Source organism: Echeneis naucrates, chromosome 1, assembly GCF_900963305.1.
Source record: "Echeneis naucrates chromosome 1, fEcheNa1.1, whole genome shotgun sequence".
Classification (NCBI taxonomy): Eukaryota; Metazoa; Chordata; class Actinopteri; order Carangiformes; family Echeneidae; genus Echeneis; species Echeneis naucrates.
Genome location: NC_042511.1, coordinates 12,807,652 through 12,831,881, shown reverse-complemented (window position 1 = coordinate 12,831,881; position 24,230 = coordinate 12,807,652). Strand labels below are relative to the sequence as shown.

The 24,230-nt window shown below is 40.0% G+C and overlaps 3 protein-coding genes across 3 annotated transcripts; all 3 read left to right on the top strand.

Annotated features, from left to right (window-relative positions):
* Positions 1 to 2,886: 2,886 nt before the first annotated feature.
* spink4 (serine peptidase inhibitor, Kazal type 4) lies at positions 2,887 to 4,594 on the top strand. The gene is made up of 4 exons (XM_029510798.1): positions 2,887 to 2,938; positions 3,352 to 3,380; positions 3,508 to 3,620; positions 4,459 to 4,594. The coding sequence occupies exons 1-4, from the start codon at positions 2,887 to 2,889 to the stop codon at positions 4,502 to 4,504; spliced, it is 240 nt and encodes a 79-aa protein (XP_029366658.1). The 3' UTR covers positions 4,505 to 4,594.
* A 560-nt stretch (positions 4,595 to 5,154) lies between these two features.
* stra6l (STRA6-like) lies at positions 5,155 to 11,864 on the top strand. The gene is made up of 18 exons (XM_029509699.1): positions 5,155 to 5,230; positions 5,644 to 5,716; positions 5,959 to 6,059; positions 6,157 to 6,287; positions 6,376 to 6,496; positions 6,735 to 6,780; positions 6,904 to 7,029; positions 7,248 to 7,321; positions 7,715 to 7,823; positions 7,950 to 8,103; positions 8,258 to 8,333; positions 8,494 to 8,575; positions 9,086 to 9,134; positions 9,633 to 9,750; positions 9,862 to 9,981; positions 10,215 to 10,378; positions 10,823 to 10,966; positions 11,064 to 11,864. The coding sequence occupies exons 1-18, from the start codon at positions 5,205 to 5,207 to the stop codon at positions 11,303 to 11,305; spliced, it is 1,956 nt and encodes a 651-aa protein (XP_029365559.1). The 5' UTR covers positions 5,155 to 5,204; the 3' UTR covers positions 11,306 to 11,864.
* A 1,755-nt stretch (positions 11,865 to 13,619) lies between these two features.
* On the top strand, positions 13,620 to 23,505 carry tdrd7a (tudor domain containing 7 a). Its single transcript, XM_029509033.1, has 22 exons — positions 13,620 to 13,829; positions 14,018 to 14,162; positions 14,376 to 14,490; positions 14,663 to 14,755; positions 15,159 to 15,181; positions 15,501 to 15,503; positions 15,598 to 15,665; positions 15,737 to 15,898; positions 16,267 to 16,977; positions 17,192 to 17,388; positions 17,734 to 17,926; positions 18,039 to 18,150; positions 18,266 to 18,477; positions 18,739 to 18,873; positions 20,810 to 20,893; positions 20,974 to 21,108; positions 21,282 to 21,392; positions 21,618 to 21,795; positions 21,990 to 22,156; positions 22,560 to 22,753; positions 22,889 to 23,049; positions 23,273 to 23,505. The coding sequence occupies exons 1-22, from the start codon at positions 13,626 to 13,628 to the stop codon at positions 23,503 to 23,505; spliced, it is 3,636 nt and encodes a 1,211-aa protein (XP_029364893.1). The 5' UTR covers positions 13,620 to 13,625.
* Positions 23,506 to 24,230: the final 725 nt, after the last annotated feature.

The window sequence follows — 24,230 nt, the reverse complement described above, 5'->3', positions numbered from 1 at the left end:
GGGGGTAAAGTGTTTTCTTTTTTTTTTTCAATTTTTTAGTCTTTTTTAATTGTTATCATTTCTCAGTGGACCTGCACTTAAGCGCACAGCCTCTTGAAAAGGCAGAGACTGCAGGTATTGTGAAAAAACACTGAAACAATGAAAACTCAATGCAAATCAATGCAAGATACATATAAATATATTTAAAATGAGAGGATGTTCTAGTGAGGGTTGGAGACTGGTGCTTCTCCTTCACTAGGTGGAGAGAGGGAAAAAGACTCAGATCACTTGAAATAACAGCAGGATTTGAATGCTGTTTGAGTTTGAAATGGACAAGGTTTTGGGGTGACAGAAGGAAATATCTCGAGTTTTTAATCCCCAGTCCTAGAAGTAGTTAGCAGTAGGAAGTAGGGCTCCGTTTGTGCTAATCTGTATGGTGGAATAGCAGCAGTATAAAGCAAACAAAACAAGTTTGGAACATTCACTGCCAACTGCTAAAGGGCGGACTGACTGACTACTTTTTTTATTCAGGGTCAACTTCTCTCAATCTCACTTAATTACCAAGCGCAATTGTTGTGTAATCAAAGTGATGGTAAGAAAAAGTATTTTCAATCAGTGATTTCAGTCAGAAACATGCTATCATATAAGATTTAAATTTTTACTAATTGGATTTTTTTGTTCCTTTTGACAAATATAATCTCTGGTTTTTGTTTTTTTGTGTGTTTTTTTTTTTTTAAATAACAATTAAGACTGATAACTAAGTTTTTTTTTTTTTATTTGTTGTTCTCGGTAATCTTGACATTGTCCAGCACAGTGCCTATACTGTATCATGGTGGAGAGAAGAATCTGAGCACTCCAAATAAATATGTAGATAGGCTGCCAAGGAATGTATAAGACAGACACCAACTGACATCAAAGCACAAAAAGGAGCTTTATTATTGAGATGATGTAACAAATATGACCTTTTTTTATTATTTGTGTCCTTAATTGTCAAAAACAAAACAACAATGATTGATGTCTGATGTGCATCAAGATGTGCATTCTGCCATATTGACTTGTTTTGCTCAACATGCCCTCTTGAAACTGGCAGCTACAGGAGGCTGCGGATTGCTGAAGAGCATGGACTGGTTTTGAAGGTTCATTGGACATGTAATTTTGCATGCTTTCCATTGGCACACGCTCTGAGTACTCCTGTGTGTGTGCGCCAACGCATGCCGTAGGATAAACTTGTAAAGGACTGGAGAGAGGACTGAATTTTGCTTCACTGTTGTTGGATTACCGCTGCATACAGGCACACATATGCATGTGGAGTCTACATGCAAATTCTGTCGATAAAAAAAACAAAAAAACGCAAAATATTGTGATTTTTGGCAACAAGATGAATCAGTTCCTGCAGCTTATATCTATAGCAAACAGGGAGACAGTTTCACATCTTTTTATGGAATCTGAAGTTGGCATCGTATGTAGTAACATATGCTTTTATACATGTGCGCTGAGGGCATGATGGGAGCGTTATAGACCAGTCAGCTCTGTTATGGATATTATGTACAGTCGCAGTCTTGTGATGTCAAGTAAAAAAAAAAAATCGTTACCAGTGGAGTGAACAAAACGTATCTGTGCCAAAATGGATCCCAATATGTATCTTTGATCAACCAGCATAAACTGGAGGAGGCAACTGTTTAGTTTAGCTTTCATTTCAGTTTTCCCATCATCTCACCTACAGAAATCCTCCTCTGTTCACTGTAAGCAGCTCAAGCTCAAAAGCACATATTATGTGATATATGTGCTCTTTCGTTCAGTCATTTAGACATTGTGTCGTTCCTATCTTCTAGTGCCGTTGCCAAAATCCAACCTTTGAGCCTGTTCACAATAATCTGCTGCCACAGTGAAGTTAGCTGTACTGTCAGTAACTCAAATATGTTTGAGGTTCAGATACATATTGTGTTTCCAGAGCTAATCAATAAACCAGGCTACATGTCAACAGGGACCACTTTGATTAAAATTGTGTTGTCTATACTTTATATTCCAAGAAAAAAAAATCGAATCCAGGGTTTCTTTAGATAATTTTCACTACGGGTGCTCCTGTGTCATGTAAAATCTTGGAAGGAGTTTCCTATATCACGGGGATCTGTTTTGGGGCTCCAGGCTAAATCTGCTACCAGCACCTGAGGGCCTGATCCAGACCACCCAGTCCTTCTGTTAAATGCGAGCACTTTAGGGGCTAAGCAGCCATTTGTTTCAAATATATAGACAGGGATTTGAAATTAGACATCTGGAAAAAAAAAAAACAACAAAGCAATGTCTGCACTGGAACACAGAAAGTTTCAGAAAAATTGAAATCACACCGCTGCATTTGCTTCAAACTGGAAATAGGGACTGAAGAAACACAGGTGATTTGAGAGAATTGAGTGAAATGAGTAAAACAGTAGTGACAGTAGTGAGAAATGCAGAACATTATAAAGGTGGTGATTTTTTTTCTCTACTTGTGCTCTATATTATTATTTGTTTACATTTGTAAGTATTAAAACAGTTTGAGTCTGTTACCCATTGTGTATAGTTACTCTTTACATTAATAAATAAAAAAATTCGTACGTTTTAAACGATGGCTCCTTTTTCAATGGTTTTATTCTGTAGTAGTTTTGTGCCAGACACAAAGAAGATCACATGGGCCCATCAAATGGAAGTTTGTAGCTACTGACAGAACAAAGGATATGTTTACTGTATGTTAGGTTGTGCGCATGTGTGTGTTAATGTGTGCTGATGACTATGAGTTTCTAGATTGTGCATGCGATTGTGTGTCCATTTTCACCTGCTCTGTTCCCACGTGCGCACACACAGTTGCCTTGCCAGTAAAAACAAAAACTCTCAGAGGTTTCTGTCACTCTGAATTATTCATCCAGCGACATCATGACGGGCAGAGCTGTTATCCTGGGACTTCTGCTTGTTTGCGTGGCTGCAGGTAACACCTGATTTGAAGTACTTTTGCATCCTGAATTCTAGTTTTGTGTATCGACAGCTGTTGATTTCTTTCTCATGTTTAGATACCATATACTGAACTTTGCAGAGTTTCTAAAATGTCAGTCATGACATTAATGTCAATCATGCATGTTTGCATACGTGCTATAAAAGTTATTTAGGGGTATCACGTGTGACGTCATGTCATTATTACAACACAGACGCTAATACACTTCAAAATATGTTGGATGGTATGCTGACAGCCCCGCATATGTTCATGTAAATCACACGGGCTGCATGAGTGTTGTCACTTTAGCTCAGCAATGGTACATTTTTGCATGAAGTGGGTGGTTTATGACATATGAGGTTAATTATTTATACATTTATGGTTTTATGAGTCGTCTACTTCCTTTCCAGAAGCAGAGAAGTTGGAAGCCATGAGAAAGGTGACACACATATCTTTAACTGAAAAATCTTCCAAGTACGCACTGTGTGCATAGCAGTGTGTGTGTGTGTGTGTGTGTGTGTCTTAACCCCAAAACTCACATAAGAATATGCTTTACTGTCTGTCAGCCTTCTTGTCCCAACATGGATGAGATTGTTGCGTGTCCTCTGAACCTTGCTCCTGTGTGCGGCAGCGATGGAAACACTTATGCCAACGAGTGCACCTTGTGTGCACAGAGACAGTGAGTACACACAGCTGTTCCTCTCTCATGGCCTTCACACATCCTCCAACAAGTGTCTGTTCGCCATCTGGTGGTGAAAAATCTGTCATAGAGCTGAACTCTGACCAGCCCGCAACAGCAGCTGACTCACATGACTGGAATATTTCTCAGACTTAGCATGTTTTTGTGTCTTACTTTCCCGGGGTAGAAGCAAGAAATCAGAGGTTTTGCGACCAAATTAGATGCACCCGATACTTCTTGTTTTCATTGCAGAAGAAGAAAAATACTTGCAAAACAATTTATTAGACGTTTCAGTCAAAGCTAATGAAGTGTGGCATAACAAGTCGATATAGCTGATTACATTTCTTTTGTCAAATATGTGCACTTACTAATACCTGATACCTCAAGTGTTTTATTCTACAGTAACCCTGTGACAGCTGTCTACCTCCCTGCACAGCAGTGCTAAAAGTCTAGTCTACACAGAACAGCTGAAGCTGGCGGCAATGCCATTAGTTTGTTCAAAAAAATATTTCAGACTAAAATATACAGGTCACAGACAAAAAGTGAGGGGACTCCAGCAGTTATTATACTTAATCATGAGGGGATGGTGGCTGTCTGAACCAAATGGTGTCAGTCCATTAGGTAGATGGTGAGATTTAAATAAAAGTCATGCTGATTCTGTGGCTAAAAAGCATTAATGGTGGCTTTCACCTCTTTATCCCTCTATTGGATTTTTTGCACACAATAAGCTCTTATGAGGTGGCATTTCCCGGAGGAGCCTTTTGGCTTTGGCCCCATCACCCACACTGAGCTTTGCAAACGTGTTTGAATCACAGCCAGGTCAATTTTCTCTCTGCAGACGAACCAAGATGGACATTTTGATCGCCAAAGAGGAAAGCTGCTGAGCTGCGTGTGTGGAGATGAAACTTCCAAAGTGACCCACCAAGGATCCAAAAATGTTTCCTCTGTTTCCCGAAAGGACAGCAGCATCACAAATGCCCTTTGCCTTTAAATGCCATGAGTAATAAATGTCAATCAGGAGTAAGCAACAACTTTGTGGAATGATCTTTTTTTAATCATCAAATCCAAAATTCAGTAAACAGAACTGATATGCAAGAAAAAAAAGTTCTAAAATGCGGCTGATGTCAGGGGAAAGTAAAAGAAAACACGGGACAGAGTCAGAGGGGCATTCCTTTCTAATATGGAAGCAGGAGGTGAATGATCGGATGGTTATCCCTGTTGACAAAGTAATTGTTTGCACTCCTTGGACTAAGTAACACAGTAGTGAACAATGTGTGTGTGTGGGTCTGTGTCTGCCTGTGTGTGTTTGAGACATCGACAAATGGGTGAGTGAGTAAGTGTGAATACAACTGTTGGCAAAAACAGCATCTCTTTCTTCTCCTTGGGAAAAAGAAAGAAAGTCAAACACACAAGTAGAAAGGACATGAAACAATGTTTGCATCCAGAGGTCAAAGGTCAAGTTTATGAGTCACATGGTTGAAACCAGGAAATGGATAAGAGGAATCCATCTAAAGTCACTTCCCTTATCGTTAGAGTAGAGCAGAAACACGGCTTTTCAGGCTTCTTTGCACCGACCTATCAAGGATGATAAGAAGCGGAGTGGAGCATGTGTAAGTACACGCTGTAAATGCTCTGTTTACAGTTTCTATCATTACGAGTTCCCTTCAGCTGTCAGCGGGTCTGTTATTGTTGCGATCAACAAACTCTTTCCAGCACTTTAAGATCAAGACAGAGTAGCCAAACTGAACCTGAGCCTAGACAGGCTGGACAGAGGACCAGCGAATGCATCACAGAAACGTTTTCATAAACACTCATTCATCGGTTTAAATGTTGATGTGTGATCCGTTGAGTTTTTATCTCTTGAGTTGTTTAATTTGGTTCAGGTCAGGTCATGATCTTCGTGTGGTCTCGCTTACATTCCATTCATTTGTACTCGGTTCCATTTTGTCCCCCTCTTTATCTGCTTTGATTCCTTTAAACAGCGTTGCGTTTCATCATGCTCGTGTTGTCCCTCTCTCTTTAGGCTCTCCAACATTCAGGACTGTAAAAATGGAATCTCTGAGGATCTCTTCCTTCACCTGTCACTCATACCATCAGTAGGTTTGACCTGCAAGATGAGCATAAAAAATAACTTAACACTTAACTTGTTAAAAATGCACTCGTCTTAATGTGACGCACAGTCTGACTATGAGAAGTGGCTTTTTGTTCAAGTTACCATACACTGAAAGGAGCATGGCGTTGTTTGACTCAGAGTACGCTTCAGTCTGGAATGGACAGCTGTCTGTCAACAAGTTCATGTGCTGATTTCTATATGAGGTGTGTATTTGCCTTCTTCCAGGTGGTGATCATAGGGGTGCTCTCATTCCTCCAGAAAAGAGCCCAGAGAATGGCCATCGATGACAGACTGCCATTCCTGCGAGGACGCTTTGGCATTGTGGTGTAAGTCGGCACCAGCAGCAGTAAATATGTGGAGATTACAAACTCCTCAGCAGCATAGCTTTGTTTGTGCTTGACTTGCTGTCCCTGATGTGCCCAGGCCTTTGGATACTATAGGCAGCCTCAGTAATCGGTGGTCCTATGGCTTTGCCTTTGGATCTGTGTCCTGCAGCATCCTGCTGCTCTTCTCTGAAAGTTACATTCCCTTCACAGTGCCGAGCTGGGCCCGAGGTATTCACTTTACTGTTGCTATCCAAGCATCTTTAGCATACTTATAGAGTAAGTACACAGACTAATGTTTCCTGATCGGCCTCCTCAGCGATAGTGTTCCTGGTCGGAGCTTTAGAAGTGGGCCTGGTGTACTTCCCTTTATTTGCCTGTCTGTCCACACCTTTCAGAGAAGTCGGTGCTGTGCTGGGAATACTCTACTCATTGGCCTGGTGAACATTTATTCATTTCCTAAGTTCAGACATGCAATATATATCACACATTAAATGAATTAATACAACATCACCAGTAAGTGGTGCAAAATTACTAAAAGGTCTCTTTTCCATTTTACTTGTTGGTCCCGCATAGTAACAACAAAACAGGTCAAAGTTATATGAATGATATGCATGATGGTCATAACGAGTGGATGTATATGTGGCTGACTTTATGTGACTTGGTATTTGTTTTTAGGATCATAACTTCAGTCTGGAATACATTCACCTGTCCTGATGGTAAGGTAGGTGAGCACTAAAACAATGAAAGCTGATGGAAGTGCAATGTGCATGTTACAGTGTATCTTTCTAAAAAAAACAAATAAATGAATAAATGAACAGATGATTTTGTGTGTGTGATTTTAAAGATTTTGGGTAAATACCAGAAGATAATTGCCCAGTGGCCCTGCATCCTCTCCCTCGTCTTCCTCTTGGGTCGATTTGTGTACATCCTGGTTAAAGCTCTTCGAATGTATCTGAAACTAGAACCAGAGGTTAGTGAAATCTATTCGTTTTTTGTTTTTTTTTTCACCTTACTTATTCATTTACACAGAATTTATTGAAAGATTTATTCATAAGTAACATTTGCTGATAAAATTTGTTGTCTGTTCCATGTTTTTTTTTTCCCCCTATGCACTTTTTTTTTTTGCGTTGGCAGTGATTGCATAACATTTATTCGCTGAATTTTCTGAATATTTAAATCTGCTGCCAGGATCCTGATGAGATGAATGAGCTACACCAAGTGCAGCATGTTAAGAGACTCCTTAGGAAAGCACCCACACACAGGTAGGAGGTGCATCCAATCGCAATCCTTCCAGTGTTCTTTACACTGCTGGAGACTGTCACTTATGAAAATTTCAAATTGTTTGACATTAATTATGAGCATTTCTATTGCAAAAAGAATTTGTGTTTCATCTTCGATGAAACTTGTTGATCAGTATGAGAAATGTCGTTTTGATGGGCCATTCAAACACATTGTAGTACTTCACTGTTAATGTTTCCTGATTTGAAAAGCGATGTGCTGATGAGCTTCTCCATCCAAAGATCAATGCAGGTTTTTGTCACAAAGAATATGCTACATATGTAACACTAAAGATGCCACAGTCACACTGCCAGAATTCAGCCATACATAAGGACATCTACAGCGCATACAGTGGCCTTTACCTTTCTGTGTTACAGCAGACCACTCAGCTGGTTCCAGAGGCGGGTGTATGAGTGGGACCCCTACTTCAAGTTCCCTAGCAGGATCATTGGCACTGTCATTATATCGCTCATAGGCCTTTACACAGTAAACTCTTGTAATTCTTTAAAACCAAACTTCTCAACTTTGAGTTTAGCTTCAGGAAATGCTGTGCCAGCTGTGCATGTTCTGCAGTTACAGGTGTATTCATTTATCCCTGTGCCATTTCACTAGATGACTCTAGCAGACTATAGTCTCAGTAGTGCTGCTTTTGACCAAGTAGAAAAGTGGAAGAATACACTCGAATATCTGGTTACATCTTGTAACCAGACTGAAGCTCTGGGATCCATGATACCGGAGCTGGAGGAATTCATTGATGTGGCAAGAAGTGAGTCCCCTTCCCCACCCACCCGCTCCATCAAATGGTTTACATCAAATCTGTCCTGCCTCAGAAGAGAAAAAAGTTCAAATTATCTCGCATTTGATATTTATGATGGCTAAGACTTCATGATAAAAGTGTTGCTATTTTTCTATTTTTCTAGAGTCATGGCTAGCTACCACCATCTTTGCTAGTCTCAACTCTGTTGCTTACACATTCCATGTATTGGCTTGTTACAGGTAAGAGATCCTAAAAATTATATAACACACAGCTAGAAAGTGTACTAATTGGAAAAAAATATGAATGTGAAACGTTTCAAAGAATAGGAAGTGTTAAAAAAAATGGTAAATTATCTGTCTAAGTTTCTAGCATTTATCACATGGTATACTGATGCCATAGGAAACACTTGAAGAGACTGTGGAAGGGCCAGAAGGGTTTTCTTCCTGAGAGGTTTCACAACCCCAAGTCTGCTGTCAGTGTAGTAAGTAGCACACACACTCTGCACGCAGCAGATAGCAGATGATTTCAGAGCGAATCAGATTTCAGCTTGGACCTAAACACTTAGAATCAGCTTCCACGAGCGCAACATTGTGCTTGCAGGTTAGGAAGCGTGTCAGTGTGTATGGAAATTTCGAGGCCACTTATTACAAACTATGTGGCTGCATCATCCCCCAAGCTCGGCAAAATGCATGATTATGATTACGCAATTATCACAGTCTGGTTCTGTTTCTCAATCACTTTAACAAGGCTCCCACAGTGGTGAACAGGTTGTGGCTATTAACAAGCACACGGTTGCCTGTCTGAAGATTTTAAATGAACATGCATGTTTTACAAATATAAATGCTCATCCTCTGCACACTGGAGTATTTCTGTGTTCATCTGTGAATGTTTGTGTCTTCTCTTTTTTGTCTATCTATTATTATCGCAGATATTTGATTTAAACTTACTATCGACCCCATAAATACGCACATTTTCTCTTTTATTTACACAGGCTTCCATTGCAAGATACACAGGATGGCAAATCGCATTTACACTGTGGGGTGAGCCTTTCATCAAAGAACTGGCAAAACAAAACACACCAAAAAAAACAAAAAAGAAAACAAAAAACAAAAAAAAAAAAGCAGCTGATGTGAACAATGCCAGGACATCCTCCCTTAGTGCCTTGCAATTTAAGTCTTGAGAGAAAAACAATGTTATCTACTGTTGACCAAAGTTCAAAGAAAAAAATAAGTAATATCTTGTCATTCTTGTAATTTAACAGATTGTTTTATCACAATATTAATGGGAAATGTACAGTAAATATCATAGAGGCAGTTTCAGCCTAAAATACAGCAGGTTCCTTTCATTTATTCTAGAAAACGGATGCAGTGAAACATTTGACCGAACCATCTCATTTGGTCTGACGATGCACCTTTACACAAATTTGTCTCTCATCACTTGTAATTGTACATTCATTCTTCTGCAGTTTAAGGGAAAACAAAGTGGGAAGAATGTTAACTGATGGCATTAGTCCTTTGTGCTTTTCTTTTATTTCTTAGGCTATCTGATTGTCCATTTTGTCCACTTCTTGTTTGCTCTGGCTTTCGTTTATTTGCTGGTTCTTCCTATTCAGCATGGAAAAGTCCTGACAATGCTCTATAACCTGGGAATCATTGTGTAAGGCTTTTAACTCTCTGTGGTTGTGATTACATAAGGAGATATGAGTGGGCGATTAGACCGACATATGCAGTGACCAATTTGTCTTTACTTCTCTCTTGTGTTTTTCAGCTTGACCATTGGTATAGTGGTTGGCCTGGTGATTTTCCAAATAGTTCTGGTTCAGGTCTTTTTCCTCCAGGACAAACTGTCTCCTACAGATAAAGAAAAACCTCTAGCTATCAATAACAGGTAGGTGAATATCAGTGCAGGCGTTAAGTGTGGGCCATAAAAACATCAGATGGATACTGTGCTGAACTCTGTTCTATTTGAGAGCAAACACCGAATCCATTGAAAAGGGCAGCTGACCATGTACAGTAAAATCAATAAATTATTATCTGTGTAATGTGGACATGTTGAGAACATTATTTCATGGTGTTGGCAATACCTATATATATATATATCCTCCACTCTCTGCTCCCCAGGAAGGCCTTCCACTGCTTCAACTACTTCTTCTTCTTTTACAATGTGGTGATGGGGATCAGCAACTGCATCTTGAGGTTGCTGTGTAGTGTGGTTGTAGGAACATGGCTTGTGTCTCGCATAGACCGAACCATCATGCAGAGAGGATACGAACACTTTGATGCTGGTGAGTGTAAATTCAACTGTAAACCCATCTGCCACGTGATGGCAGTATTCATAAAGCATCAGAACACTGTGTTTCTCAAGACCAGAACAGAGTCGGTAAATGCTTTGTACTGCTATGTTGATTTGCGGTCTGCAGCGGGGAAAGTGAGCTTGTAGAAATAGGTCAGAGAATGTGAATATAAACCAGTCTGCAGTAACACGCTTAAAAATGCTGGTTTATTAGTGTTATCTTCATATCAGCGCTAACAAACTTCATCACTGTTGTTGATCTTGAAGGTCAGGCATATGAAATGTTTCTGGTATGTAACTCTTATGCATTAACAATATAAATTTGGATACATTTATTAAACTCAAATAGATAAACAAAATAACAATAAAATAAGCCAAATAGTGTAAATTCAGTGTTGTGCTGAGTAGATCTGACAGTACTTCCTGTTGGTTCCAGGCTACAATACTTGGATTGGGATGATCTTTGCTGACCACTATCATAACAATCCAGTCATGGTGTGTTTCTGCCAACTGCTAATCTCCAACAAGATGGCGACACACACAGCATCTGCTTACTCCACATTTAACAACCCACTATCTGGTCAGTAGTGTGTGTGTGTGTGTGTGTATACACACCATGATGCATGCTAGTTTCTATTTCTTCATTTCCAGTTCATTGACTCTTATCTTACTTGCAGAACATCTCGGGAATACCCGGGCCAGGAGGCGCTGGATGTTGTTTCATACTTTAATAAGAAACCCTCATCTGATTCCGCTCCGAAAGCACAACATCTCCTCAGCTTCATCACTACAGCCATTATCATTTTCACAGTCAGACATTGCAGTGCAAGCTTGGCTGTTGGCCTCTCGAACCCAAAGTCGCCAATTGGCACTACAGTCACTACCGGAGATCACAGTCACGCCAGCAGAGGATTGTTAAAGAAACATGTCCACAAATTGGTTTGTTTATGGTTTAGAATGTAAAAAACAAAAAATGTATTTCTGGTAAAGGGATTACCCTCATGTTTTCCTTTGGTCTTCTTTGAAGTCAGTGCATTTTATTTCATATGTGCACAATACAAAATTTGACCTGAGACCAGGATGAAAAAGCCTGATAGCCTGATATTTATGTAGTCAATTTCTAGGTCAGTGGTAGCATTCATCTCAAGTTATTTACCTATTGAAATCTCACTGTAACAGTCAGTACTACAGATTGATTGTCTGTAAAATTCAGGCTTTACTGATTGTATTGTTTTCTATAATACCTAGTTTTTATTAACTCTTGTCTGGAGAGTTCCCCCCTACTTTGTGCCCTGCAGGCCAGCCAATGGATGGTTAAAATCAGCACATCCACTGAAAAAGCCAGATTTTAGTCAGGTTGAAACAGTTGTACTGTACATAGACATAATCATTGTTCAATTTAAACCTTTGCACATAATTGCAGAACACATAGGTGTATGAAACTAGCCTGTTCACTTTGCAATGAGGTTCATTTTGTTGAAATCCTGCAAATGGTAATGGTAATTAATGGTATGCCTATCCAATGTAAACCCCTTTAAATAGCTTTTAGTTCACAGTGAACATAGCCGTAAACATGGTGCTGCTCCCCTTCCAACACTTATATTCACTACTTCAATAAAAACGTATCTTGAGTAAATTAAGGGGATATTAATCAATGTTTTGAAAAGCTTTTTATATGCACATCCACGTTCGCTTTGTCAGTATCTATCCGGCATGAAAAGGTCAAAAGGGTTGAATTTCCAGGTTGTCCTTAAAAGCACCACACTTTCGACATTAAAAAAAAATACGTGGCTGTGACTTCTTGGCCTTTTGACCTTGTGGGCGTGTCTGCGCAGATCTTCGGTCCAGCCACGGAGAGAGGAACGCATCCGGCTCACAGTAAGCTAACTTTACCGCAGGAACGGCCCAACGTAATGCAACATCCATCGAGCCAATGTTGGCTGCCCGTCAAAAATGTTGTTCTGACTTTGTCTGCCTGAAAAGAGAAAACTTCTCTCTTTTTTTTCCCTCTCTCTCTTTTTAATATTAGCAGCATATGAACCACCACGTGCCAGCAGTTAGTCGACGTCCATATTGTTGCTGGGTAATTGAGGTCGGACAGGCCCTGTGAGCTCTGAGGTTTACGTTTCATGGCCTGCTGAATTTTCACGCACTTTTATCATTATCATTGTATGTCGTGCGCTGTTGCCTGGAAACAAGGGGTGGGCGATACAAAAAAAAAAATCCCGATTTTTTTTTTTTTTTTTTTTTTTTTGCGATAACTGACTATATTGTTTCTTTTTAAACATAAACGCTCTCAACCTCCTCTTGATCACCATTGAATCTATGGATAGGCACAGCGTTTGAATGCAATGACTTTTTATTCATAAAGTGTTTCTGCATCTATTGCAAAACATCCACAGCAACATATATTAAGTCCTCCTGCAAAACGTTACCCAACAACATTGTATGGCCAGCGTTGGACCAGATTACTGGCTGAACTGCTTCTTAATGGCCACCGCTTTCCGGCATATTTCGCTTAAAACGTTAATTTGACCGACGTCAGTCGAACCATTTCCAAGATGGTGACGTGTACCAACAAACTGCGCGTCTGCTGATTGGCTTACTTGGGGCATACGAGAGTCACATGACAGATTCCTGCCCACTGATTGGCTTCTGATCCCCGCATTTCACCGCTCCTTTATGCTTTGTTTTCTTTTCGAGGCAGTAGTAAAGCTCGATAATGTCAAATTTGCATCCTCAAAATAACTGTGACAACAATATCTCATGCCATATATATCGCCCACCCCCTACTAGAAAGATGAATTCAATGTTTGAGAGTTGGCTAAGATGTGTCGAAGTGGATTGTTTTACGCCTCATCATTTACGGCACAAACAATATTATGTGCTGCACTGCTTGTTTTTAAAAGGCAAAACACAGAATTAAAGTAAACGAGAAAGCGAGAAGAAACACCACTCAAAACCCCTTTTCGAAACTAGTCTTTTATATTTATGTCCTCAGGTTTGCTAGGTGTAAAACGTCATCTGAAGGCCTCCTACAGTATGGATGCAGTTAGCTGGTTTGTTATTGTTTTCAGTTTTCGTCTTGGTATATCTCTGAGTCATATGGAACACATTTTTTATCCACTGGGCTGATTATTTGAAGAAATCTAACACAACTCAATGATTAAACAAGAATTGCCTTTTGATTGACCATTCCTATTTCTGCATTGTTTCTATTTCCATGTGTGTTTACAAGGATGCCAGACACTGAGTCCATCAAGAAAATGTTGCGGTCTGTACTTCAGGCCAGCAAGGCAGGTATATCCATCAACAACCTACAGTCTGAGTATCGGTCACTGTGCGGGGAGAGCATCCCGTTAAAGGAGCTGGGTTACTCAAAACTGGATGAATATCTTAAAAGTATCCCATCTGTGGTGCGTTTGGATTACAGGAATGGAGAGGTGAGGGTTAATCTGATATTTTGTTGTTGTTTTTAAACAAGGCCTTGAGTCAAATAGCATCAGCTCAAAGTGAAGAAAAGCAAGGATGTTGTTTCCAGTTCAGCAAATTAGTCAAATCCTAACCTTTGTTGTGAGTGTTCCCTGGTATCGTATGCATTTGTGAGTGGAATAATGAATCTCTTCTGCAGTTGAAATGCTTTGCTTCAGTGTGCCAAGAGACTGCCCACATTGCTGAGCTGGTGGCCAGACAGAAGAGCTCCAAGCAACGTGGTCACTCACAAGTCATTAACTGCAAGATGAGATTCAAACCTTCAAACCCTTACATGCTCAATAGTAGGTCACACTTTTTACAACTGACTTTTTTACTTAATATCTGCAAATTTCTCATGAAAAGAGTAGCAGCAGAAATAATAGACTAGCTTCTCTAATAAAAATGCAAAGCCACCTCCAAAAGCCTTCTCAGAGATTCTTCGTTGTTCATTATTATTAATTGATCTGTGTTTCACCTTGCATCATCCAAACTTACTTATCATTCTTCTCAACTAGTAAGGCCAAGATCTTGTCTCCGCCAGCCTTCAGCTCCCAGTACTTCCAAATGGCTGGCAAATCACTCTCGGTCCCATGGTGGCTACAGAGGCTTCAGTGCATCAGGGGACTACAGGTAGAAAATACGTGTTCTAATTTATTATTAAAAACATTATGACAATAGAATACGGCTGCTTTCAAATAAAAAATATAATCATAAGAATTATGTTTGTTTTATTATTTCTAATACCTTTTGTCTTCAAAATTGAAATCAATAAACCAAAATTTTTGCTCTGTCCAAACATCAGGCAGTTAGATCAAAGATTAAGCTCGATCACACCAGTCGAACACCGGCAACCAGTTTCTCGACCAGTTGTGAAACAAAGTGTTCACCCCAAAAGGTAAATGAACTCAGACAAATGTAAAAAAAATTACCAACTTAAACTCTCCTTTGCTAAAGGTGTGTGTGTGTGTGTGTGTGTGTGTGTGTGTGTGTGTGTGTGTGTGTGTGTGTGTGTGTGTGTGTGTGTGTGTGTGTGTGTGTGTGTGTGTGTGTGTGTGTGTGTGTGTGTGTGTGTGTGTGTGTGTGTGATAACTGCTTATTTTGTTGACACGGTAGGTTTATTTCAGATTCCCACCAAAATCTTCCAAAACAGGATTATGAATCTTATATTGAAATAAATCCTTCAATAAACTCAGAATGCCTTATACTTATATTTAGAAATGCATTAATATATTTGGATTTAATGACAATGTTCCTCTGAAAATCACAATGTACTCAAAAGATTCCTACGTTGCCAACAGGGAAGAGAAGAGTTTGGCAAAGAGCCACATACCTCAAGGTATGTATATGTGTACCCTCATTTATTTCACAGAATCTTTGGATTTTGAAATAAGGACTTTCATAATTGCACAATTTGCAAACCCATGTAGTAGTTTTGGGGAGAAGTATTCTGAATGGCATATTTTACACTAATCTTCATTAAAATGAATAAAGCCAAAACAATTAAAATACATGCTTGACCTCTAAATACATTTACGTATGTGTTAACTGGCTCTCAACTGTGTCTTCGAGTAGTGGTTTGTTTTCTGGTGTGGAGCTAGGAACCACTGACCTTATGGTGTTACTGTGAATTCAGTGGACAGGACGTGGTCGTGTTGCTCAATAATTTCTTCAGCTTTTTGGGCCACTGGCATCTCCCAAAGTTTCAGTTTCTTTCTTCCTGTGCTCTGTTTTTCACAGAGAAGCTCCCTGAAAAAACCATCACACCCAACCAATTGCAGGTACAGAAAAATATCTCTCTGCTTTATGTGTATATTTATTTATATTAAATATACAGCCTTGAGTAATACCTTACTATGTTCCCATGCAGTCAAATGAGAATAATATGGTGCTGGTTCAGAGCAGAATAACTAAACTTCTGGAGAAGTATTCCAGTGGACTGTGGATGCTGAAATTACCAGCTGTCTACAATGAAATGTTTGGTCAGAAGCTTCCCCCTCAAGTGCTCGCAGACCTGGAAAAGTGGACACATGTCTGTATGGTATGGCAGTCATTTTTCCACTTTGAAACAAAATCAGCATCATTACCATCCTGTTGTTGTTAAAGTGTCCACTCCTATTGTGTTTAGGGTGTGTAGACCTGTAGTTTATATAAATAGGTTAATTCTTCAAATTGTGTTGCATTTTCTTTATACAACATGGAGTCACTCCCAATTCAAATGTTGGGCTAAATGTTATTAACTGAAGCAAAAAAAAAAAATATATATATATATATACATATATGTATATATATATCATGGCTGCTTATTTTGACAGTTGAATGATTGGAAGTGGATTGATTCAGGAATCCATTTTGAATTTTTAAGTGAGATTGAGATATATATCTTTCCCTGTCTTTTGCTCTTCTTAGGTAGAGGAACCTCATTGCAACAATCGAGTTGACCGGTTGGTCTACCCTCCTTTGTCCCCCAAGCTCTCTACTGTCCCCCAAAGTAGCACAAAGTCCCCTCCAACATCACCCTCTAGTATGAGCCCTAACAACATGCAAGTTTCTTCATGTCCCCTGACACCTGAAAAACAATTCCCTCTTTCCTCTTCCCCAACTGTTAAATCTACAGTTTCTTCTAAAAGCCCCTGGGCTATGCCAACCTCTTTTCCTCCACAACCTGCTGCCCGAGCACCCAAGCAAAGCCTTTTCCATGACCCTTTGCACGACCCAGCTCTTGCTCCCCAACTGCCCCCACGTGACAGTTTTGCAGACAGAGCCCATGACAAATGTCAAGGTGATCCCACCTTGAATACAAGCACGTACAACCAGAATACTTCAGCAGTGCCTACCTCTATCCAACCTAGCTCTGACATTTTACCACTTTTGAAGGTCACTTTTTCCCCAAACTCTGATACTGGCCCCAAATCTTCTGCTGTAACTGTGTCAGATGAAGTGCGCCAGAGAATAAAGGAGCTTCTGTCCAAGTACAGTCTTGGGCTGTGGGCACATGCTTTGCCTGAACTGTTTATGGACACATACAAGATGTCATTTCCTGAGGAGATTTTGAACAATTTGTCTCTCCTGCTGGATATATGCACTGTGGAATACCCCATTCCGGGTAACAAGAACAAGGTAAGAGAAATGGGACTGTGTGTAATAGTGCTAAAACAAAGTACAAGGTAGGTCATGACATTACTATGAATTTGCCTTGGGAAATAAATGTTCTTACACTCACAGTTATCAAATTCACTACTCTACTGTTTCATTTAATTGCTCAGGGATGTCTTTCCAGCAAATCAATTTGTCTTTAAATATTTGTATCTGTCAATGTTTTTACTGTGTTCAGGCCATCCTGTATAACTCCAACAGAGCAGACATGGAGGCCAATGATGACCAAGAAAGCCCACACTGCAGAAGTCAACCCCTACCCTCTGACCTTCAGGTCATCAGTCCTGTTATTCCTCCCTGTTTGAGCCATCCCTCAGAGCAGTATCCCTCTGTGCTGGTTATTGATGCTAAGAGCACCAATGCTGTTACTGTAAGGTAAGACATACTTTAGTCATTGTTGATGGGTATTGTTTATCACTAAATCTTCAAAATGATCAGATAATGATCTGTCCAGGTCAGATTGAATTAAAAACATGTATGTGTTATGTTGTCAGCTCTGTGTGTGGCTCCAGGCAGCTAACATACAAAACACACACAGCACAACTACTACAAATTAGATGCAAAGTGATAATCACAGTTTGTCTCGTATCATCAGTCATTTGGCAAAATCCAATCACATGTCATGCATATAGTTTGTGGAGGAAATATCCAGTTCAGTGTTTTAAAGCCTGTCATACATAGTTTGAAAAAGTTGGAGCAAGGGTTATTCTCTCTGTTCAGGTATGTAGGGGAGAACTACTCCAATGCCCAGGAGGCCATGGAGAATGCAATGTGCTCCTTCTACAGTCAAGGCGCCCTTCAACAGCATCCATCTAAGCTTGTTGTTGGTCAGTTGGTAGCAATCAGAGGGGAGGATGGAGAGGAGATGGCCCGAGCTCAGGTCATGGAGGTTAAGGCGACTCATAAGGTCAAGGTAAGTCACAGCAACTATGGCAGGTGCAGCACTTTAATTGTCTTATGTTTTTTGGAGAAAGACATCTTGTAGCCACAACTAAGAAAGAGCTGTGTGTCCGTCTGCTCACCAGGTATATTATGTTGACTATGGGTTTTCTGTGGAGACAAGTCAGAATAGTCTGTTTGAGCTGCAAGAGAATTTCCTGACTCTGCCCCTCCAGGCTACTAATGTCATACTTGCAGGTACATACAAGTGATTAACTTTACATTCACATTTGCCAAACTATGTAAGCATTCATTAATTGTCCTGAGTCACTTTCGTTTTTACTCCAGTTTTTCTCAATCATGCTCTTTTCAGGTTTAGAGTCTTTCAGCTCACATCCATCGGTTCTTTCCTCACTCGAAAAGCTTGCAGTTGGGAAGATAATGCTCATGGAGAGCTTGGAGCCATTGGAACAGACTGAGATGCCTGTGGCAGTGTTATATGACACTACAGAGGATGATGACATTAACATCAACTCTGTCTGCCTCAAGACGCTGCAAGACAAGACAATGAACAACCCGCTGACTGTAAGTTTTTGGACATCAATGAGACCAAAGAGAGAATCCTTTTTAGGCCAACAAACTGATGTGGCAGGTTTTTATAATTATATCAGGATTTCCACTAAGTGGTGCTATTGTACTATTCAGTCAGTGCTGTGCCACTGTAGCCAGATTATGCAGATTTTCATTTATTTGGAAGTGAACCAGCAGCTTGTCAGCTCTGTGGCATCTAATTGTTTTATCAGTCTACCTTGTTGTACCTTACTTTACCCTTTCTGTTGCCTGTAGATAAATGCCACCTATCAGGATGTGTGTGTTACAAATGTGAGTACAGATGGCATCATCCACTGCCAGCTGCCCTCCAGAGGAATAGCAAGACTCAGCAAGTTACTGGAAAAAACAGAGGCCTTTTTCATGTCCCAGGTAGAGACTTCAGAAATGACAAATACCTCACACTTGCCCAAGCCCTTACAGGGTTACAGAACATTTTGTGTTCTCTTGTGAAAATCTAAATTGCTGCTCAGAGGGGCTGTTTAGTTATTTTGGCATTTACAACTTTTTTTTTTTTTTTTTTTTTGAGATAAGTCCCGAACAGATTAAGTCGGGTAAACAATGTTGGAGTACTGGTTGAGATGTGAAAAGCATGGATGGGTTTTAAATTATTTAGATGAAGTGTAAACCCACTTAAAATCACACACAGTACTGTTGTTGCATGTCACTGCAAGGTTTCACACATGTTGCAGTTGATGCCATGCCCCAATATATGGTGCTAAAATAGATATCACTTTTTTTGCTGAAAAAATACAGTTTTGTCTTATGCCTGATTGTGGGGTCTGGCTAGACAAAGGTTTAAAGCATCCCTTTGATTCCCAATTCAATACTGAATTTATTACAGTAGTACCTAAGTGACGTCATTATCTCCTGATGTAATAAAGAGCCAATGCCAAAATTCTCCCTGAAAGCACCCAAATGGAGCTGACATGTCAGATACACATTGGATATGTTTGGTTGTCAGATGGTGGTTTGTGATTGCTGATTAAAGATGGCCCTGTCTGCGTAGTTCTATTCAATGACTTTGAAATCTCAACAGTCAATGCTGACTCGCTTTGATGTACAGATGGTTGGGTTTTTTTTTTTTTTTTTGGGTCCAGGGATTCACAAAATTTGTGCTTCCCATAACTAGGCCTGTAACACATTTCATAATTAAATAACTGTGGTTTATTTTGAATTGGTTTCTTTGTGTAACGGCAACTTAAAACATTTTTTAGGGGGATGGTGGGGTTTAATTTCATGAGATCGGTCAAAGCATCGTAACACTTTTGTTCACGTCCTTCAAACATGTTTCCAGTGTCCGTGTGCATCCTGCAGCGAGCTGGAACAGTAACTGTCCCATCGGAGGACACATCACACGCATTGATTTACAGTTGTGAAGTCAAATTGGCTTTCTAACGTTAACAACTCAAAGAGAATTGGGTAGTTTCGTGAGAAGCAGTATTGAGAAATGCCAATCACATTAAGGTGGTACACATTTGGCTTTCACTAGAGTTTTTGTCTGGTGTTGGAAATAAAGAAAGAAAAAGTGTCACTTGACACTTAACAGCTGGTCCTGTCATAATGTGGCGAGTCTGCAAGTCCAACCAGTTTCAGCTAAATTATGATTGGATGATCGGTTATTTGGAGAGGGACTAGACTCTCATCCTGCTTTCAGCTATAGCATCATTTTGACACTGAATTTGGAAAACAAGACACGAGATGGAGATTGTTTCTAACTGTAGTACAACTTCGCAGTTGTGGGATTATTTTGGTTTCAAGCCAAATCAGAGGGGAGAGGCGATTTGCCTACTATGTAAGAAAATGGTTGCGGTAAACAATGCTAGCACAACCAATTTGTGACAACATCTCAAAAATCAACACCCCTCAGAGTTTGCACAATTATTGATCAGTGGACGACCCCTCCCGGCAGCTGGGCATAAGTCGAGTCGTTCAGCTGGCAGACAAAATATACAGCGAATGTTAAGCACAGCTGGCATTGCAAGTCCAGTGAGGTTAGTTAGTTGTTGGCACTTGTCCATATACACGTTCATATCAACTAAAATGACAAGGGAGATACAGTTGGGGAAAAAATGCAATCAAGAAGTGGTGACGACTATTTTGACACATAGTTTTACAAATAGTTATGATTATTGGACTTGGATAATGAAAGAAATATTTTAAAGAGACAATTATATTGTTAGTCGTAATTATTTCTGTAACAACATTGTGTAACAACATTTGGAATTGTTACAGCTCTATCCATAACTGCTGCGTTAGTAATAATATTCAAACCCTATTTTCTTTTCCTCTGTAACTTCTCTCGTAGATGACATCTGAGTGCCTGGTGTCCAGACCCTTCAGTGGCAAGTTCTGTTTAGCACGCCACAACGGAAAGTGGTCACGAGTGGAAGTAAGCTCAAGATCTTAACAGAACATTTTCTGAAAGGATTATTATTTTGGACACTGGCTGCATTTCTTCTTCCCCCCCAGATCACCACCATTTACAGTAATAGAGTAATGGAGATTCTCTTCATTGACTTGGGAATCACAGCAACGGTAGAGGTGACTGATCTGAGGGAGATTCCCCCTCTTTTGCTCAAAGACTTTGTCATCATCCCACCACAGGTCAGTTTTTTTTTTTTTTTTTTTTTTTTGGCTAGCAGTGGGGTGCATCCAACCAGTCGAGTTCTGATTGTAGCATCTTTGCTCATTTCTTTCTTGCAACCTACACTTAAAGGCATGATCAGAAAAATTCATTGAATTTAGTTTTTTTTCTAACAATAATGGTATATGTTTAGGCTATCAGATTTTGCCTGGCTGATGTGAAATATCCAGAGGGAGACTGGAACCCAAAGGCTGTTCAGTGGGTGAAGGAGGCTGTCCTTGGCTCTCGAGATTGTAAAATGAAGGTAACATTTGTAACGTAAAGAGAAGCACACAGCTCAGTTAAACTTCTTCTACAATCCAAATGTAACTTACAAATAAGGCCTTATTAAAGGGCTCCCTGGTACAGAGGAATGTTTACAGGCGGCATTTTAATGGCTCAGGTTATGGGTTAGCTTTGTCACCGGCGTGTGAAACAGTCATACCGACCTCAAGGTCTCTCTGACTTTATGCGTGTGTTTCTTTGTCAGATCTTAAAATTAGACCAGCACAAAGGGGATTGGCTGGTCCATATGTACCTCTTCATTGGTTCCTCCAGCCAGGAACTGGAGAAGAGCATCAACTATGAGCTGGCTCAATCTGATTTGTGGCAGAAAATCACAACACAGAACACCATGGTCAAAAGCAATAACAGCAGTGTGGATACAGGTAATGATAAAGAAATACCACACTTATTAAAAAGTTTTGCTAAACAACCTGTTCTGTTAAGCATACTGGCTTGGAGATTACACGAAACCTCTAAGTTTGTTGTATGTTCACTGGTTTACGTGTGTGTGTGTGTGTGTGTGTGTGTGTGTGTGTGTGCGTGTGCGCGTGCGCGTGTTCGTGTTCCAATTACCTAGGTCTCAGTGCTCTGGTGGAGAAGTTAACTCTGAGCAGCCCAGTCCCAACCCCTGTTGTTTTCGCCTCATCCCCGCCTTGTCAAAGAGCAGAAGACCAGTCTCTCCCAGATACCACTGAAACTGGAAACCAGCCACTTCCAATGCCTCCCTCACTAAAGCTTCCCCAGGTGTGTGAAAGGGGGTACGCTTTTCCTAGGGCCTTGCTTAACATATCAGGAAAATAGATGGGAAACATCTGATTGTTCACATGCAACTAAATGTCATGAAAATTTTCATAATTCGTCATGCTTTTGTTTGAATGTTTGCCTTTAAGAAAAAGTTCATTGAGCTCCCTTTTAAGATGCTTGCTCTTTAGTGAGACTGTGGTTTGCCTTTAATTTTTTTTTGTGTTAGTATGCTATGAAGTCTTAAGAGTTGAATGTAACTCTGCTGTATGTTTTTCATGTACTTTATATGTATGACAGTTGAGTGCATTTTTACAGTTTATTAGTTACTTACTTTCTGATGTGTGCATGTAACTGTAGCTTCAGGACATGTGATGTTGACCTCATTGTCCTTGTCTTCTTTCAGCCTGGTCAGAATATAGATGTGTTTGTTCCAGTTGCCTGCCACCCAGGTTACTTTGTGCTGCAGCCGTGGCAGGACCTACATAAGCTGGTGGTGCTGATGGGGGAGATGATCCTCTATTATAACCAGACTTGGAAGACCAACACAACTGTCGACATCCAAAAAGGAAATGTCTATGCTGCTAGAATTGACAAGAAGTATGCAATTACAACCCCCCCCCCCCCCCCCCACCAAACAATGCTTTGTATTGTTGTTAAGAAACTGGCAAAATTTAAGAACAACAGACTGCTGTTGTTTGATGGTTAAACTAACTATACACTGTCTCCACTCAGTTGGCACCGTGTTCAGGTGAAAGGGATTATGGCCAATAGTTTGGTGTCGGTCTACGAGCTGGACCATGGCAAACATGAGCTGGTCCATAGTCATGCCATCAGGCCTTTGATAGAGGAATTCCGCCAACTGCCCTTTCAGGCCCTCACTGCAGAACTGGCAGGTGGGTTTGACTAAAGTTATCCAATTACAGCTTGCTGCTTTTTTTAAAACATTTATTTATGATTTATTTTTTTATGTGAGGGATAACACCATTAATTCCGATTCCAGTCAAAGTTTTATTGTGGATATACTGCTATTAAGTTGACCAGGATAGTTGATTGATGCACATTTAGCTGAGTATCTTTCCATATACCAGTTATTTATCTTCCTCCTTTGTTTTCCAGGTGTGACACAGCACACCTGGTCAGAGGAAGCTGCCATGTTGTTCAGAAACCATGTGGAGAAGCGAGCACTGGTAGCTTACGTGGAGAGTGTGCAGGATAAATCAGAAATCAAAGGTGAGCCATGGCAACCCCAGTTAACAGTTTACCTGGTGGACACCACTTTGGAGGACAAGGACCTTTGGATTCACAGCATTTTGGCCAACATTGGCAGTGACCTGTTTTCAGCTGCCTAGCATGCCCCATAAGGCATGGTGGCTATTTGTCACTGCTCTGGATCTTTCTGCCAATCACAGACTTTTCAAAAAGGTTTGCTTCATTTTTGGACCAAATGTTTTTTGAAACTGAGATTATTATTTTTTTTCTGAATTTGAGCACTGAATTCAGCATTTGGGGAAATACATGGTTAATGCTACTGTTAAAATATTCTAAACCTTGAAGTTGTGTCACATGCTTTCTTTTATACATAATTTACCCCCAACTGAGTATCCTTTGGTTGTGATATGGTATGCATGCAATAGTGTGTCTAATTTTGCAAGTTTTTGTGAATATACACTTTTTCAACACAGACCCAACTTAAGTGATTTCATTGCGTTCTTCTGTTTAATTGTTTACACTTGGAACACCTTGGTTGATATTTTGTGTTACTTGACTAAAGAAGAAGTTGGAATAAGTCTAGTGTTTCGACATGAAAAGCTATTATAATTTTATTAAAACGTGGAGCCCAACTAGATTGAATGGTGAGTGAAAGTTTTGTGTGCACAAATGATCTGCCAGTGAATTAAAAACAGGTTGAACGAAAAGGCCTCTTTTCGCCTCTCTACCTGACTGTTTACAATATGAGGATTGTTTAATTAACCATAAATCATTACATCAGAAACTAACCTGGCACAAGCTCGGCCTGTAGACCAAAAAAAATTGTTGTAGATTTTTGATAAAATATGCAAGAGACTTAAACCTG